At 40.8% G+C, this 15,729-nt stretch overlaps 1 protein-coding gene across 3 annotated transcripts in view; it reads left to right on the forward strand.

The window, feature by feature from the left end:
- The first annotated feature begins 1,144 nt into the window (after window positions 1-1,144).
- Window positions 1,145-15,729, forward strand: part of LOC115169910 (cytosolic phospholipase A2) — a 28,101-nt gene continuing 13,516 nt past the window's right edge. The window contains exons 1-12 of one of the 3 annotated variants that reach the window (XM_029726026.1): window positions 1,145-1,626; window positions 3,413-3,513; window positions 3,879-3,963; window positions 4,270-4,418; window positions 4,647-4,760; window positions 4,927-4,964; window positions 5,089-5,233; window positions 5,493-5,629; window positions 5,881-6,106; window positions 9,105-9,219; window positions 11,452-11,589; window positions 11,966-12,055. In XM_029726026.1, the coding sequence (XP_029581886.1) occupies window positions 3,481-3,513; window positions 3,879-3,963; window positions 4,270-4,418; window positions 4,647-4,760; window positions 4,927-4,964; window positions 5,089-5,233; window positions 5,493-5,629; window positions 5,881-6,106; window positions 9,105-9,219; window positions 11,452-11,589; window positions 11,966-12,055 (1,270 nt within the window). In that variant the 5' untranslated portion in view covers window positions 1,145-1,626; window positions 3,413-3,480. Of the gene's footprint in view, window positions 1,627-3,409; window positions 3,514-3,877; window positions 3,964-4,264; window positions 4,419-4,646; window positions 4,761-4,926; window positions 4,965-5,088; window positions 5,234-5,492; window positions 5,630-5,880; window positions 6,107-9,104; window positions 9,220-11,451; window positions 11,590-11,965; window positions 12,056-15,729 lie in introns of those variants that run through there. The other 2 variants (XM_029726025.1, XM_029726027.1) reach the window with 2 other exon arrangements.

Below are 15,729 nucleotides of genomic sequence, written 5' to 3' on the forward strand. Positions count from 1 at the left end.
GTGCCCCTGCCAAGTCATGTGAAATCCATAGAGTAGGGCCTAATTTATTTATTTCAATTGAATGATTTCCTGTAACTCAGAAAAATCGTTGAAATTGCTGCGTTTATATTTTTGTTCAGTATATATAATTCGTTGGTTGTGACTGTATGGTACAGCTATAGACGATCTGTACAATTTAACTACCGCGAGAGTTGGACTAAACTATTTGAAGCTACATGATGAGTTTTGACTTGCATTTCACTGTTAGTTTAACACAAAATATGTACATTTTCAGTCAATTAAATCGACTTTTTTTCGATTAAAGTACTGATGATGGGTGTACTGTTTGTATGCGTGCAGCGTGTAGTTACTGTGATTGGGAACCCTGAAATTGGCTACACTAGCCCAGCTACTTCCCACACCGTTGCGGGACCACAGTGCTTGATAAGTAGGAGCGAAGAAACTGTCCCTTGACCGGTGTTGCCGTTCATGCTTGTATCAAGGTGACATCTAGATGAGTTACTTTTTGTGTAGGCCACTTCTATTCTTGAAATAAAATCATGGGAGAGAAAAACAAATGGCCACATACCACCGGCGACACCGTGACTACAGCTGCCCAGAATGAAGCACTTCACATCAGCAAGCACCTCGATACAGCACCGGTGCATTAGTTATTCGTACCAACTTGCCTTCTCATCGAAATCATGGGAGGGGAAAAACTGTCCAAATAAAATAATTGGAGGGAAAACATTGGCCACCACCAGTGACCCCGTGAATTCAGCTGTCCAGAAGGAAACACTTCACATCCGCAAGCACCTCTATACCACACGGGTGCATTAGTCATTCTCACCAATTTGGCTTCTCGTTGTGCTCCCGGAGAGCAGTGGCGTTAACCAATTGACATGTCACTGTGACGTCCATATGATTAGGATATTAGATAGCTGTCATCACAGATGAATGGGGAAACCCAAGAGATCCTACTAAATTACTAGAGGGGGAGGGGGTGGGCTATGTTATAATCCTCTTCAAAATTCCAGAATGAGGTTAAATCGCAGCCATATTGGTCAGGGGGGAATCCAAAACCGGTCTAATTGCCTACAGTGTGTCAGAGTGCGCTCTGGTTCGTTCATAAATTGAAAGCGAAACGCGTTCTGGGAGAAGGGTTGAGCAGAGCGTTCTGAACTTACAATGGCAGCCAAGAAACCAAGTTAAGACATGACTGAGAGAACAACTCACTCTGACCATTTTACTCGCCCTAGCAGAGTTCGTTAGGCTGTTTTCAAGTTATCTAGAAAGTTTCGTGACTGTCACTGTGCTGCTGGCAACAATTTAATTACGTTTCTTTGCTGATGTTTACTGACACCATTCATATTCAACGGGTGTTGCGCGTTGGTAAATTCATCCGTTATTCTGTGCTTTGGAACACCCTCTGACAAGAGTGCTCTGAAATCAGAGCAGAGAGCCAGAGTTAATTTACGAACGTACCCGAAAACGTCCAAACTCTCGCGGTACTTCAATGGTAAAGCTCCTCGGTAGCTGTATACCTTGTAGTCACAACATCCAAACAGTGCTCAAGGGCAGTTTCACACTGGCAGTGCACTTGAAGGAATGCGGTAAACTTGACTCATGACTTGACATTCGTTAAAGGTGAGCATATATTTCGATTAAGAACTTTACTCAAGTAATGATGATAATGATAGCCTACATGTATAACACATTATGAAGTTCGTAACTTCTTCAAAATGTACCTTTTAAAAGTGAGAGTGGTTGGTTGGCTACCTGTCCACATCAGTTCTGGCGGTGCGCTAGCCCTGTATATGCGCGGATGCACGGCGTCCTATATAGTGCTAGTGGTGCACAAGTTTTGTTTATGGCAGTGTTTTAGTGTAAAATAGGCTTCTGCCTAGTCGATAGAAAACTGAGAGTAATTAATTCTAAAAGAGTTAAATCGACGTAGGCTATAGACCAAATGCTTTAAAACTCATCACTACACTTTTACAAATTGTCAATCAACTGCAGGCTATTAGGCATTTTTTTTTTACTACAGGCTAATATTCAGTAGTATGCCTTTTTTTGTTTAGGCAAGAGAATGTAAGCAATCATACAGTGGTGGAAAAAGTACCCAGTTGTCATACTTAAGTAAAAGTAAAGATACCTTAAAGTAAAAGTGAAAGTCACCCAGTAAAATTATACTTGAGTAAAAGTCTAAAAGTACTTGGTTTAAAATATACTTAAGTATCAAAAGTAAATGCAATTGCTAAAATATACTTAAGTATGAAAAGTAAAAGCATAAGTCGTTTCAAATTCCTTCGGCCTTCATTGTAGGCAGTCATTGTAAATGACAGTAAAACTGGCTTGCCTAGTTAAATAAAGGATAAAATATTAAGCAAACCAGAAGGCACAATTATTATTATTATTTTTTTTACATTTACAGATAGCCAAGGGCACTCCAACATTTAGACATAATTTACAAACGAAGCATGTGTGGTTAATGATCCACCAGGTCAGAGGCGGTAGGGATGACCAGGGATGTTCTGTTGTTAAGTGTGGGAATTGGACCATTTCCCTGTTCTGCTAAGCATTCAAAATATAACGAATACTTTTGGGTGTCAAGGAAAATATATGGAGTAAAAAGTACAATATTTTCATTAGGACTATAGTGAAGTAAAAGTAGTCAAAAATATAAATACTAAAGTACATATACCCTAAAAACTACTTAAGTAGTACTTTAAACTATTTTTTACTTAAATACTTTCCACCACTGAAATCATAGTAGTCAGCAGCACAAAAAAGGTGTGTGTTAATTACATGGTAGTGAGCTAGACCAGTAAGGTAGGCCAACTACCATCTAAATATATGGTTTTAGTGCTTACTGGGGTATGGATGGGGTCTAAAAAAGGACATTAATATTTTTCACATTTCTGCTGAACACAGTGTTGCATATCTCCAAATCTAACTGAGAATTGGGCAGACTGTGATAATAGAGAGAACGTAGAAAATGTATCAGTCAGTTCAAATAAACTAATTGCATTGCTATAACCTATTTTTTGTTGACCCAAATCAAATATGGATTCAACGTTTCTGTATCATGACAAGAACTTACATATTGTACAAAAGCACTACTGTAATGTTTGAAGGTGTAAAGTGAAACATGTCCTGGAGGTCAATATGATTTCATGTTCAGGTAGCCTATCAGTTAGCGAGGCGACTCAGCAACCGGAGGGTTGCTAGGTCAAATCCCAGGTCAGATGGGAACCCCCCCGCACCTCTCCAAAAATATGTATTGTGTCTTATGGAGGGGTTAGGTTAAAAGTGGAAGTCTTTGGACCTTGTGCAATTGACCAATAGTGATCTTAATTTCTTCTCCTGAACATTGATGTTGTCAGTGTCCTGTGTTAGTAAAATGTGTTTCCTATCCAATTTTATTCAGAAGGGTCTTCCAAATCTAAAGGTTGACTGGACACCTGATTCCCTCAAAGTACCGTGATTGGCTCCTGAACGATGTCTTCTATAGATCCCTATCAGTACATTGTGGTAAGTAAAGATCATCATGTTGTCATTGTCAGGACATTATAGACAGACAAATCATTTGACATTTTGTATGTCCTGTTATCAAATTGTTACTGTGTTAAGTGAGTCACACACAGCTAATCAAAGAGACAGATGAAGACATGTACACACACACATACGTCAGTGTTACTGTCTGTACTAGTACTTCAGGCTGTTGTTTAAGCTGGTTAAATTCTATGAATGTTCTGCTTGAGCTATTGGATATATTTTGTCCAGTCATTTGCATCCAGTCTGGACGCCTCCCATCTGGGAAACAGAATGACTTACTGGAAAGTCTCCATTCCTCAAGATTATAATGGGATTTCCTCTCTGTTGTATTGCTTCTGCAGGTGGAACACCAGTATTCCCATAAGTTCAAAGTGACTGTGGGACGAGCTGAGAAGGTGACCAAGGGCTCTACCCTGGGAGACTTTTGTGAGTTCCTCCATCTGTTCAAGATAACTCACTGTGTCCACATTACAGTGTGTGTGTGTGTGTGTGTGTGTGTGTGTGTGTGTGTGTGTGTGTGTGTGTGTGTGTGTGTGTGTGTGTGTGTGTGTGTGTGTGTGTGTGTGTGTGTGTGTGTGTGTGTGTGTGTGTGTGTGTGTGTGTGTGGGTGTGTGTGTTTGAGAGATGAGGTGATGCACATAGAAGTGATGTTGCTTTTTCAGTGCCTGTGGTTTTTCTCATGTTTAATCACACTGTCTGTGTGTGTGGTTCTGTGTGTATTTCTAAGAACAGTGGACACTCCAGACCCCTACGTGGAGTTGTTCATCCCAACCACTCCAGACTCAAGAAAACGGACGCGGCACATTGACAATGACATCAACCCCATATGGAACGAGACCTTTGAGTTCATACTGGACCCCAATCAGGAAAACACCCTAGAGGTTAACACATTGCACTACACTTTGAACTGAGCTACATTACTACATAACCCAGCAAGCTATGGCTAGACACCTTCAAGCATGATGTATTCTTTCTTTGCAATAAGATAGTAACTTCAGTTATTAAGTAGGCATCAATACTTTTGCTTTCAAGAAACCCTATGTTGGGAACCATCTATCAAGATAAATGTAATTTTTTGTATTTCATTGTTTGTGAATTTGCTATTTCAGTTGACATTGATGGATGCTAACTATGTCATGGATGAGACCCTGGGAACGGCCTCGTACTCCATTGCTAAACTCAAAGTGGGACAACCAGAAGTGGTTCCATTCCTAATTGGCAAGGTAGGTCAGTCTTATTCAATTTTACAGATTGCATAGAAAGCACAAGACAGTTGATGTTGTCCACATAGCCTCTATCAAATACATACTGTGTCACAGCACTAAACCCTGTCTAAAAACCCAGTCCTTGTAAATCTCAACAAAAACTTCCTCTATCTTGTTTCCCCAGTTAACCAAGGTGTACTTGGAGATGTCGTTAGAGGTGTGGTATGTATAACTGACAATGTGTCCTTCAATAAATTTTTATCCGGGAGCATTGACGTCATTCTCTTTGTGGAGATTTAATCTAAAGCTTACTGACATGTCCGTTTGTCTCCCTCATCTCCTCCAGTTCATCCACAGACCTGCGGTTCAGCATGGCCCTGTGTGATCAGGAGAAGCTGTTCAGACAGACACGCAGAGACCGGGTGATGCTGGGCATCAAGAAACTACTCAACATGGAGAAAGGACAACACCTCCCCACCTCATTAAGAGAGGTACAACCATAAACATAGTACAAACTGAAGCCTTCTATGCATTTTTCGGTGTATCTCAAGTGTCAAATATAGAATGGAGTTTTATTGCTGGTTCTAAAGGGAGATATACAGACAAAATCAGCTAAGATGATTCACAATGACACTAGTGATCTCTTGACATGTGCCTTGTCATTTTGTGTATGTTTGTGTGCATATTTGTACGCCCGCACATGTGTGTGCGCATGCATGTGTGCCTGTGTACGCGTGTGTGTCTATACAGGTCCCTACAATCGCCATCGTGGGGTCAGGGGGAGGGTTCCGAGCCATGGTGTGTTTCTCTGGAGTGATGAAGGCTCTGTATGAGTCTGGAGTTCTGGACTGTGCTACCTATGTGGCTGGACTTTCTGGATCTACCTGGTTAGTAGGAAGACTGCTTTCATTCCACTGTACTTATAAGATCATTGGAGAGCAACATACTTCAACTGTTTATAACTACCATTCCTATGCTAGTACGAAAACTGACCAAGTAATGACGTTATTATACACAGAAAGTGATTGTGTCCCCCTTGTTCCTTTCTCTTGCTTTCTCTCTCTCCTTTCTCTTTCACTCTCTCTCTCTCTCTCTCTCTCTCCCCTCTCTTCCTCACCCCTCCCTCTCTCCCCACCAGGTACATGTCTACGCTGTACTCCCACCCTGAGTTCCCTAAGGGTAAGGGTCCTGGGGAGATCAACCTGGAGCTGATGAGGTGTGTGAGCAGTAACCCACTGAGGCTGCTGCTGCCCCAGAACATCAAGCGCTACATCAAGGCCCTGTGGAGAAAGAAGGCTGCCGGGCAGCCCGTCACCTTCACTGACATCTTCGGCATGCTCATCGGGGAGACGCTCATGCCCGGGGTGAGATATGGGTGCGATATCAGCAAATGTGATATCAACAAAGTAATGATATTAGTGTACCTTCTTCAATACCAGCCATTGTGTTCCTTTGACCGAGGTCCTAACCTGCCTTTATTATCAGTCAATTACATCTGTGTTTCTCCTTACTACATTTGCACACACTGTATACAGATTTTTTTATTGTGTTACTGACTGTATGTTTGTTTATGTGTAACTCTGTTGTTGTTCTTGTCACACTGCTTAGCTTTATCTTGGCCAGGACGCAGTTGTAAATGAGAACTTGTTCTCAACTGGCCTACCTGGTTAAATAAAGGTGAAAAAAAACCTGTGACTTTGTCACAGAAGATGATCCAGCACCGCTGACAGACGGTTGCGTTTAGCGATAGCACTTTGCCATCGTCTAGATCTTATTGTTCTTTGTTCGCTTGTATTATCTGAGTGTTTCACACACGGTCTGTCCAGTGGCTTTACTACTGTATCTATGACGTGAAAGATTTTGGGCTCCCGAGTGGCGTGCATCTCAGTGTCTTAGAGGCGTCACTGCAGTACCTGAATCCAGGCTGCATCACATCCGACTGTGATTGGGAGTCCCAAAGGGCGGCACACAATTGGCCCAGTGTTGTCTTGATTTGGCCGGGGTAGGCCGTCATTGTAAATAAGAATTTGTTCATAACTGACTTGCCTAGTTAAATAAAGATTAAAACAAAATATATATATATATATATTCTGATCAGATGCCTTCTCTCGATCAGATGCCTTCTCCTCTTACATTACGAGAGGAGAAGGCATCTCCTCTCGTAATGTAATGTGGTGTTTGTGAAGGAAGAATAGTCCGTCTGAAGGGAAACCCACAATGTTATGTATACGAACTTCGGCTGGGCGATATGGCCTAAAAATCATATCAGTACCAGTCAAAAGATTGGACACACCTACTCATTCCACGTTTTTCTTTATTTTTACTATTTTCTACATTGTAGAATAATAGTGAAGACATCAAAACTATACATATGGAATCATGTAGTAACCAAAAAAGTGTTAAACAAATAAAAATACATTTTAAATTTGAGGTTCTTCAAAGTAGCCACCCTTTGCCTTGATGACAGCTTTGCACACTCTTGGCATATAACATATATTTTAATTTGTTTAACCCTTTTTTGGTTACTACATGATTCCATATGTGTTATTTCATAGTTGATGTCTTCACTATTATTCTACAATGTAGAACATATAAAAAAATTAAGAAATCCTTGAATGTGTAGGTGTGTCGACTTTTGACTGGTACTGTATATATTTTTAGTTTAAATGTTTTCTCTATATAAGCTTTGGAAATATGCCCTTGTCACAATTTTACCCAGAACCATTCACCAATAATGTCCAACTTCTTGTAGCAGGCATTATAGAAAATTAACACAGGTCTCATAAATACTCTCTGAAGCATAAGCCCACGTGCTAGTGAGTAGCCAGCTAATCTTTATATTTAAAGTCTAGCCAACTTGGATCTATTTGCCAGCTAACGAGGTAGAACACTTCAACTGTTATGAACACACCCTCTTGTCCGTCTCCAACTTTGAACAGCCTGTTCACTTTGTTTAGATGTTTAGATGAAGTCAAGTGGCCTACCTGGATAAGATGCTTATTTCTCAGAATGAGAACGAGTTGCCAATTTCTTATATAAATGATTATTTTTATGCTCATTGCACATTTATCAAACACAGACTAGACAACTAGGACACAACACTATGTTGCTGCGCTCGACAGAAACTGAGCAGTCATTTTCCACAACCATTGATACTCCTGTTTTAATAGGGTCTGATCCGTTCTAAATTTTGGGAGTTGAGACAAGGGTATCATTAGAAGGGGAATCGACAGATTCTGTTGGACTAAACTTCAAAAGCAAATAGTGAGTTTGAAAGTGCTTGTTATCAGAGAGGAAGAAGTGATCTTTCGTCTTTGTTGCTGTGAGTGGCACAGAGAGGGGCTTGGAATTAATCATATAAATTGGAATTAATCATATAAATTCTATAGATCGTCCAGCCCTACCACAAACCTCTGTTATGACTCTATTAGGACAGGGAACTCATGGTGACAGGGTCAGTGAGGTGCTTACATTTGATATAGGAATGTAGAAATCCATACACGACTATATCCATACAGGCGTACACAACTATACCCATACAGCCATACACAACTATACCCATACAGGCATACACAACTATATCCATACAGGCATACACAACTATATCCATACAGGCATACACAACTATATCCATACTGGCATACACAACTATACCCATACAGGCATACACAACTATATCCATACAGGCATACACAACTATATCCATACAGGCATACACGACTATATCCATACAGGCGTACACAACTATACCCATACAGCCATACACAACTATACCCATACAGGCATACACAACTATATCCATACAGGCATACACAACTATATCCATACAGGCATACACAACTATATCCATACAGGCATACACAACTATATCCATACTGGCATACACAACTATACCCATACAGGCATACACAACTATATCCATACAGGCATACACAACTATACCCATACAGGCATACACAACTATATCCATACAGGCATACACAACTATACCCATACAGACATACACAACTATATCCATACAGGCATACACAACTATATCCATACAGGCGTACACAACTATATCCATACAGGCGTACACAACTATATCCATACAGGCGTACACAACTATATCCATACAGGCATACACAACTATATCCATACAGGCATACACAACTATACCCATACAGGCATACACAACTATATCCATACAGGCGTACACAACTATATCCATACAGGCATACACAACTATATCCATTCAGGCATACACAACTATATCCATACAGGCATACACAACTATATCCATACATGCATACACAACTATATCCACATCACTTTTTGGGGAGTGTAAGAACAACCTCTCTCTCTCACTCTCTCTCTCTCCAGAGGATGGACTTCAAGCTGAGCCACATGCAGAAGACTGTGAGCGAGGGTCAGAGCCCAATGCCTCTCTTCACGTGTCTGCACGTCAAGCCAGATGTCTCAGAACTCATGTTCGCTGGTAAGACCAAAAGGAAGACTCTCCATTTTTATGATTCACACGTTACTAATGGGTTATTTTCTAACGCATCCATCATACTACCAGTTTAGAACAGACAGAAGAAAGTTCAAGCAAGGCATCTTTATCAAGTACACTTCTTAAAGTGGTCTAACGCCTAGATGAGTCACCTCCCACGCTTTCGGTTGAGCAGATCCAGCTACAGGACTCATTTCATGTCTGCCTGAAATGAAGGGAACGATAGGCAGACAACTTTGAAGCAGTATGCATCTTTGGAGCGGTACACTGCCTTCCCATGGTGGAGCCATGTGTCAGTGTGAACAGATACTATGTTTATGGCTGCATTTGTTTAATTTTATTTACTTTCCTGGATAATATGCAAATGACCCAGTGAAACAGAATTGACTTTAGTGTTTGGTGTTGGTTGGCTCCATCTGTCAATGTGTTGTCACAGCTCCTTATCTGATGGGTTACCATTTACATCAGTGTTTCCTAACCCTGGTCCTCCAGTACCCTCAACAGTAACCCTGGTCCTCCAGTACCCCCAACAGTAACCCTGGTCCTCCAGTTCCCCCAACAGTAACCCTGGTCCTCCAGTACCCTCAACAGTAACCCTGGTCCTCCAGTACCCTCAACAGTAACCCTGGTCCTCCAGTACCCCCAACAGTAACCCTGGTCCTCCAGTACCCCCAACAGTAACCCTGGTCCTCCAGTACCCCCAACAGTAACCCTGGTCCTCCAGTACCCCCAACAGTAACCCTGGTCCTCCAGTACCCTCAACAGTAACCCTGGTAACCCTGAACTGGAGGACCAGGGTTACTGTTGGGGGTACTGGAGGACCAGGGTTACTGTTGGGGGTACTGGAGGACCAGGGTTACTGTTGGGGGTACTGGAGGACCAGGGTTACTGTTGGGGGAACTGGAGGACCAGGGTTGGGAAACACTGACCCAGGGATGTAGCTAGTTAACTCTAACAGAAACTGTGGACCATGCACTCTTGTGTATCGTTAGTCACCCAATATTGGAATCATGGCATCAAGCAAATTAGCTGTGACTTTGGAATCTTTGAATGAATGAAAGTACAAACAAATTAACGAATGAATGAACCAAGTTCATTTCTGAATGACTGCAGGCATGCATGTAATTATTGTCATCGTTGCGTTTAAGTCTGATCCATTTGAATACAGGGTATGGTAGTGTTTACCCAGGGCTAGTGTCACGTCCTAACGTGTGTGTTTGTGTGCTGTGTGTGTACGCGCCTGTGGGTGTGTGCACTGTGTGCGTGTTTGTGTGTGGGTGTGGAACATGCTGAATTATTGCGCAAACATTCCCATCGTGTCAGTTTCACTAGTACAGATACTCACGCTGATCCATCTCTGTCTGACTGTCATCAAGGGAAATTGAAATAGACACAGCAGTGAGTGACATTAGTTCTAAAAAGGGAGAGGACACACCTTAAAGACTCAATGGTTCACAGACACTTAGGTACAGGATGTAGACATGAAAATGGTAATGCCCTGAAGTATTATGACTGGGAGTTGCGGCCAAAATATCACATCACAATATTTTATTTGTAATTTGACAGTATGCCGGTATTTAATGTTTCTAAATCAAAGGTTCTAAATGATAATGTGCATGACCCTAGAATGGCAACAAATCAATTCTATTTGATTTTAGTAGGCTTTTTCCATGCTGACGGTTTTGTTCTCAACTAAATGAGGACAAAACGGACTTTGAAAGTAGTCCAATTTATTTAGTACTGTATAAAAATACATTTTTATAGACTGTATTGTAAAAAAAATGATATCGGTATGTGGGTCCATACAGGAATACCGTTATTCACAATATATCACCCAGCCTTACTGGGAGTCAATTCATCAAAGTTCTTGTAAGGTTAACCATCAATGGGAAAGCTTCAATGTTTGGGTATTAATTATGATATTATAGTACATTTCTTTGCATTTCAAGCAAGGGCCCTAATGTGATATGGTTATAATAACCTTGTATTGGGTTAACTCAGCTAGTTTCCACCATTGGAAGGCTTCCGTGAGCTTGATACACAGTATCAGCCATTTGAGCTAAAACACTGTCCCAACAGTAATTGGAGTGAAGCTGATTATACAGCTGTCAGTCTGGTTTCACAAGGCTAATTCTACAGTACAAAACCACTTATTGTCTGTATCATTATTACTAATAGATGTGTCATATTTCTCCTATTGTGTGTTTTGACGAGCAGACTGGGTGGAGTTTACCCCGTACGAGATTGGCATGGCCAAGTATGGTACCTTCATGTCCCCGGGCCTGTTTGGCAGTAAGTTCTTCATGGGCAGCGTGGTGAGACAGTACGAGGAGAACCCCCTGCATTTCCTCATGGGTAAGACTGGCTGTACATTCAGTACAAATGTAGGATCTTAATTTGAGCCAGGAAAATAATCATGCAGCAACAGGAAATGTGGTTTATTATGCAGATTATAATTAATGGACATTTTTGTTGATGTCATGTCGGAAATTTCAAAGTGGAAATTATAAACATCAGAAGCCTTTTTAAACCTCAAATACACTACGTTTTAAAATTTCCTGCATTGCAGGAAAATTCTCCTGCAACAAGGTGATCAAATTAAGACACTATACACAGTACGATATGCACCTGAGCTTTCATACAGGCATACATACATGAGCACAAACTCACAAACATAGACTAGATACGCATTTGACTACATACACAAAGTTGTCTGCTGTGTCTCTTCTAGGGGTGTGGGGCAGTGCTTTCTCCATCCTCTTCAACCGGGTCATGGGGGTCAAAGGGACCACTGGAGGTAGCACCATGGAAGAGGAGCTTGGTAAGATTCTGACAAACCATCGTACAAAACCTACCTTTGTCTCTCTGTCTCTTTAAATGCATGCTTTGCGCGTGCATACGTGCGCATTATGGTTTCTGTTAGGAAAATGTGGCTCAGGACATTTGACCAGCAGCATTTTAATTGACCATACATTTGAGAAATGTACTGTATGCATTGTGTGCATAACCTGATTAGGGTGTCTACCCACGGTGCTCAGAATGACAAATCACATTTAGATTATGGTAATTCATCTTAACAGAACATGCAAATCGAGGATATAACAGTGTGGGTTCTTACTGAATTCTGATGTGCACATTGAAGATGTTAGAATAACTGCCACATTTACTTTTCCTCAACCAACAACATGAGTAACAAGCAGCAAAATCACTAGCCTATGTCAATCTACTATCTCCCATAGTAGTAAAGTTTACATATTCTATTGGTCAGCTTGTTATTCTGTGTGAAAAAGAAATGGCCTATTCCAAACACTCTAGGTCAGTTTTTGGATGATAGATCCCAAATTCATACAATCAGTAGACCTCAGGTGTCAAACTCAATCCACGGAGGGCTGAGTGTCTGTGGGTTTTCGCTCCTCCCTTGTACTTAACTGATTAATTTAAGGTCACTAATTACTAAGGAACTCCTCTCACCTGGTTGTCTAGGTCTTAATTGAAAGGAAAAAACAAAAACCTGCAGACACTAGGCCCTCCATGGATTGAGTTTGACACGCCTGCAGTAGGCCTAGGCTACAAAAAGCTATTTTTAAAAGCAATGAGGCTGATGCAACCGATCAGAACATTTAGCTTAAAATGTTACTAAACTATTATTTTTATTACTGGACAATGAAAGAAAGTTGATTTGAAAACCAATAGAACATGAGAGGAATAGGCTACTGGTTTCAATGGTATTTGGAAGTCTTTTATAAAATAATTTCCTCCCATGTTTCAATGGTCGGATTTTACTTTGAAGCAAGGTAAGACATGCCTCATATGTAGTAAAACGTTCAGGTTTGAAATAGTGATGCACCGACATGACATTTTTGGCCGATATCGATATCCGATATTTTCCTTGCCAAAAAAACGATACCAATAACCGATATTTAAAATTTGAACGGCCCTTTAAGCATTCTAGTACAGTTAAATAGTTAACACACACATGGACGCAGCGGTCTAAGGCACTGTATTTCAGTGCAAGAGGCATCACTACAGTCCCTGGTTCGAATCCAGGCTGTGTCACATTCGGCTGTGATTTGGAGTCCCATAGGGCGGCGCACAATTGGCCCAGTGTCGTCCAGGTTTGGCCGGGGTAGGCCGTCATTGTAAATAAGAATTTGTTCTTAACTGTCTTGCCTAGTTAAATAAAGGTTACACACACACACACACACACCACACTGACAAAAAAGTTTTTTTGTTGTCATTTACGGTAATGTCCACATTACCAGTAAAACATAATCAAAACCTATTTCTTTCACTTACTTGCTGTGCTGTTTTGTTCTTCATTTGTTCAGTTGTTTCATTCTTAACCAGGATTTCCCATACTATGGAACGCCATTTGGGTCTTTGCATGTCAAATGACATTATTTGATGTGTCAAATAAGCTTGTTGACCAATCAGGACCTGAATATGACTGCACATAATAATTTAACGCGTTCATACATTTTTTACGTAGTTATTACACATTGATTACACTATCACTCGTATTTCATATGTCACAACGATTCATCGATACCTATGCTATGATGCTGGTAAAGTTGTCTTGCGCACCTACAGTGCTGGTCATAAAAAAAAGCTAGCTAGCTCAATATTCTTTCCCCAAAACATAGCAAAACAACATAATCTGTTTCAGTAGCTATAGATAGCTAGCTAACTACATAGCTAGGTGTCATCATCTAAAATAACCCTAATTTATAAGACATTTCTTCTTTGATTAATGGTGGTCGGACCCATCTATGTGAAGCTAGCCACAATAAGGATTAGCCACAATAGTGGACTTTGCGGTTAGCCTTCAAAAATAGTTAATAAAATCAACAAAAGACAATCATTTTTAATTTGACAAAAATCTGTTGAAATCACACTGGATGTATTATACTTTAGAATTGCATTGGGGGCATACTTATTTCACTGTACAGCCTTACCTATGGATTGTGGATCAATGACATGGGGTATCAGTCTACTCAGTGACACTCAGAGAACATTAGCGTCGTAGCTCTTATTGCGGGACTCTGAAACAACTGTAAATTGAGCCACATTTATTGTCAACCTATGTGTATTGAACACTGTTCCCGAGGAAAAACAATAATGCATGGATGTTTTGGAGTCTGATAACTCTGTGGAGGACGTTGGGAAAAAATATATTGGGTATTGAGTAGACTGATACCCCATTTCATTGAGCCTCCTTAGCTAAAGCTGTACAGTGCAATATAAATGTCAATACACACAATAGGCTGACTGGGGAGGTGATTTCACACAATCACAGTCCCGCGATAAGGGCTACAACGCTAATATTTGCGTAACTCTTCACAGTTGTGTTCTGTGGGTGTCACCGAGTAGACTGATACCCCATTTTATTGCTTCACATTCCAATCTTGTTTAACATTATCTAGTCTAAATCTGTCATGATTCCACAAATTGTAACCATCTGCATTACTTTCAAAGAGATACTTTTATTTTGAAGGCAAACCGCAAATTCCACTATTGTGCCTAATCCTTATTGTGGCTAGCTTTCACAGCCCATAACCCGGTCCGGTCGAGCCTCACTAGCCAGGTGAAGCTAGCTGGTTGCTTATAATGTTAGCTTTGGGCAACAGGGTTAAGTCGTTGGCTAGCTATTTCTTTTCATGAACTGAAGTTCAATTTCAGTAGGCTAACAACAAGTGGCTACCTAGCTAATACTTACTCACAAGGATTCTGAAATCATTGCTAAAAATAATGAAAATGACTGCTGTTTCTACTGGTCATTGTTTTCAGGCAGTTTTTTTGGTACTAGCTAGGTACCCCAGAAGTAGCGGTCGACCAAATAATGTTTTATTACCAACACGGTATTGTAAACACATCGTTCGTGGCCGGTGTTTGCTAGTTTGCAGGCTTTTTGTACAGCTTTGACAGTGCTACTGATAGTAGTGGTGGCGCTTGGCTTGCACGTGCAAATTCAGAACACACAACATTCTATAATAGAACTGTGTTATTTGATGTGTCAAATTCAAACCTTATTTAACGCATCAAATAGTATTATTTGACATTTATATTTTTTGACACACAAAGATCCAAACCGCGTTCCATAGTATATTGTGAAGCTAATAGCAGTGGCGCTATTACTGTGTAACTCCGGTAGGGCAACATGTGTACCGGTGCTAGAAAAGTCGACGAAAGCCAACATCACCCATGACAGAGAACGGTTGATTGTCAAGGGCATTGAATTCCATTATCTTGGCGTTAATAGATTTCGCCTTTGCGTTGTCTCGCTGAAATGTTCTTACTCTTTCAAATGACTGCTCGACTTGTTGACTGCTTGATCCACACAGCAGGCATTGTGGGCTAGGTTATGAATGCTGTGTTGCACGTGTAGCGCAAAATTGTACGTGGCGTCATTACGTCATGTACCTACGTTATATAGGTATGCACGTCAGCTTTGACATCGGTTTTGCACATTGGCGTTAAACTAGACTTCGGGCCGAT

Source organism: Salmo trutta, chromosome 31 (assembly GCF_901001165.1).
Source record: "Salmo trutta chromosome 31, fSalTru1.1, whole genome shotgun sequence".
NCBI classification, from domain to species: Eukaryota; Metazoa; Chordata; class Actinopteri; order Salmoniformes; family Salmonidae; genus Salmo; species Salmo trutta.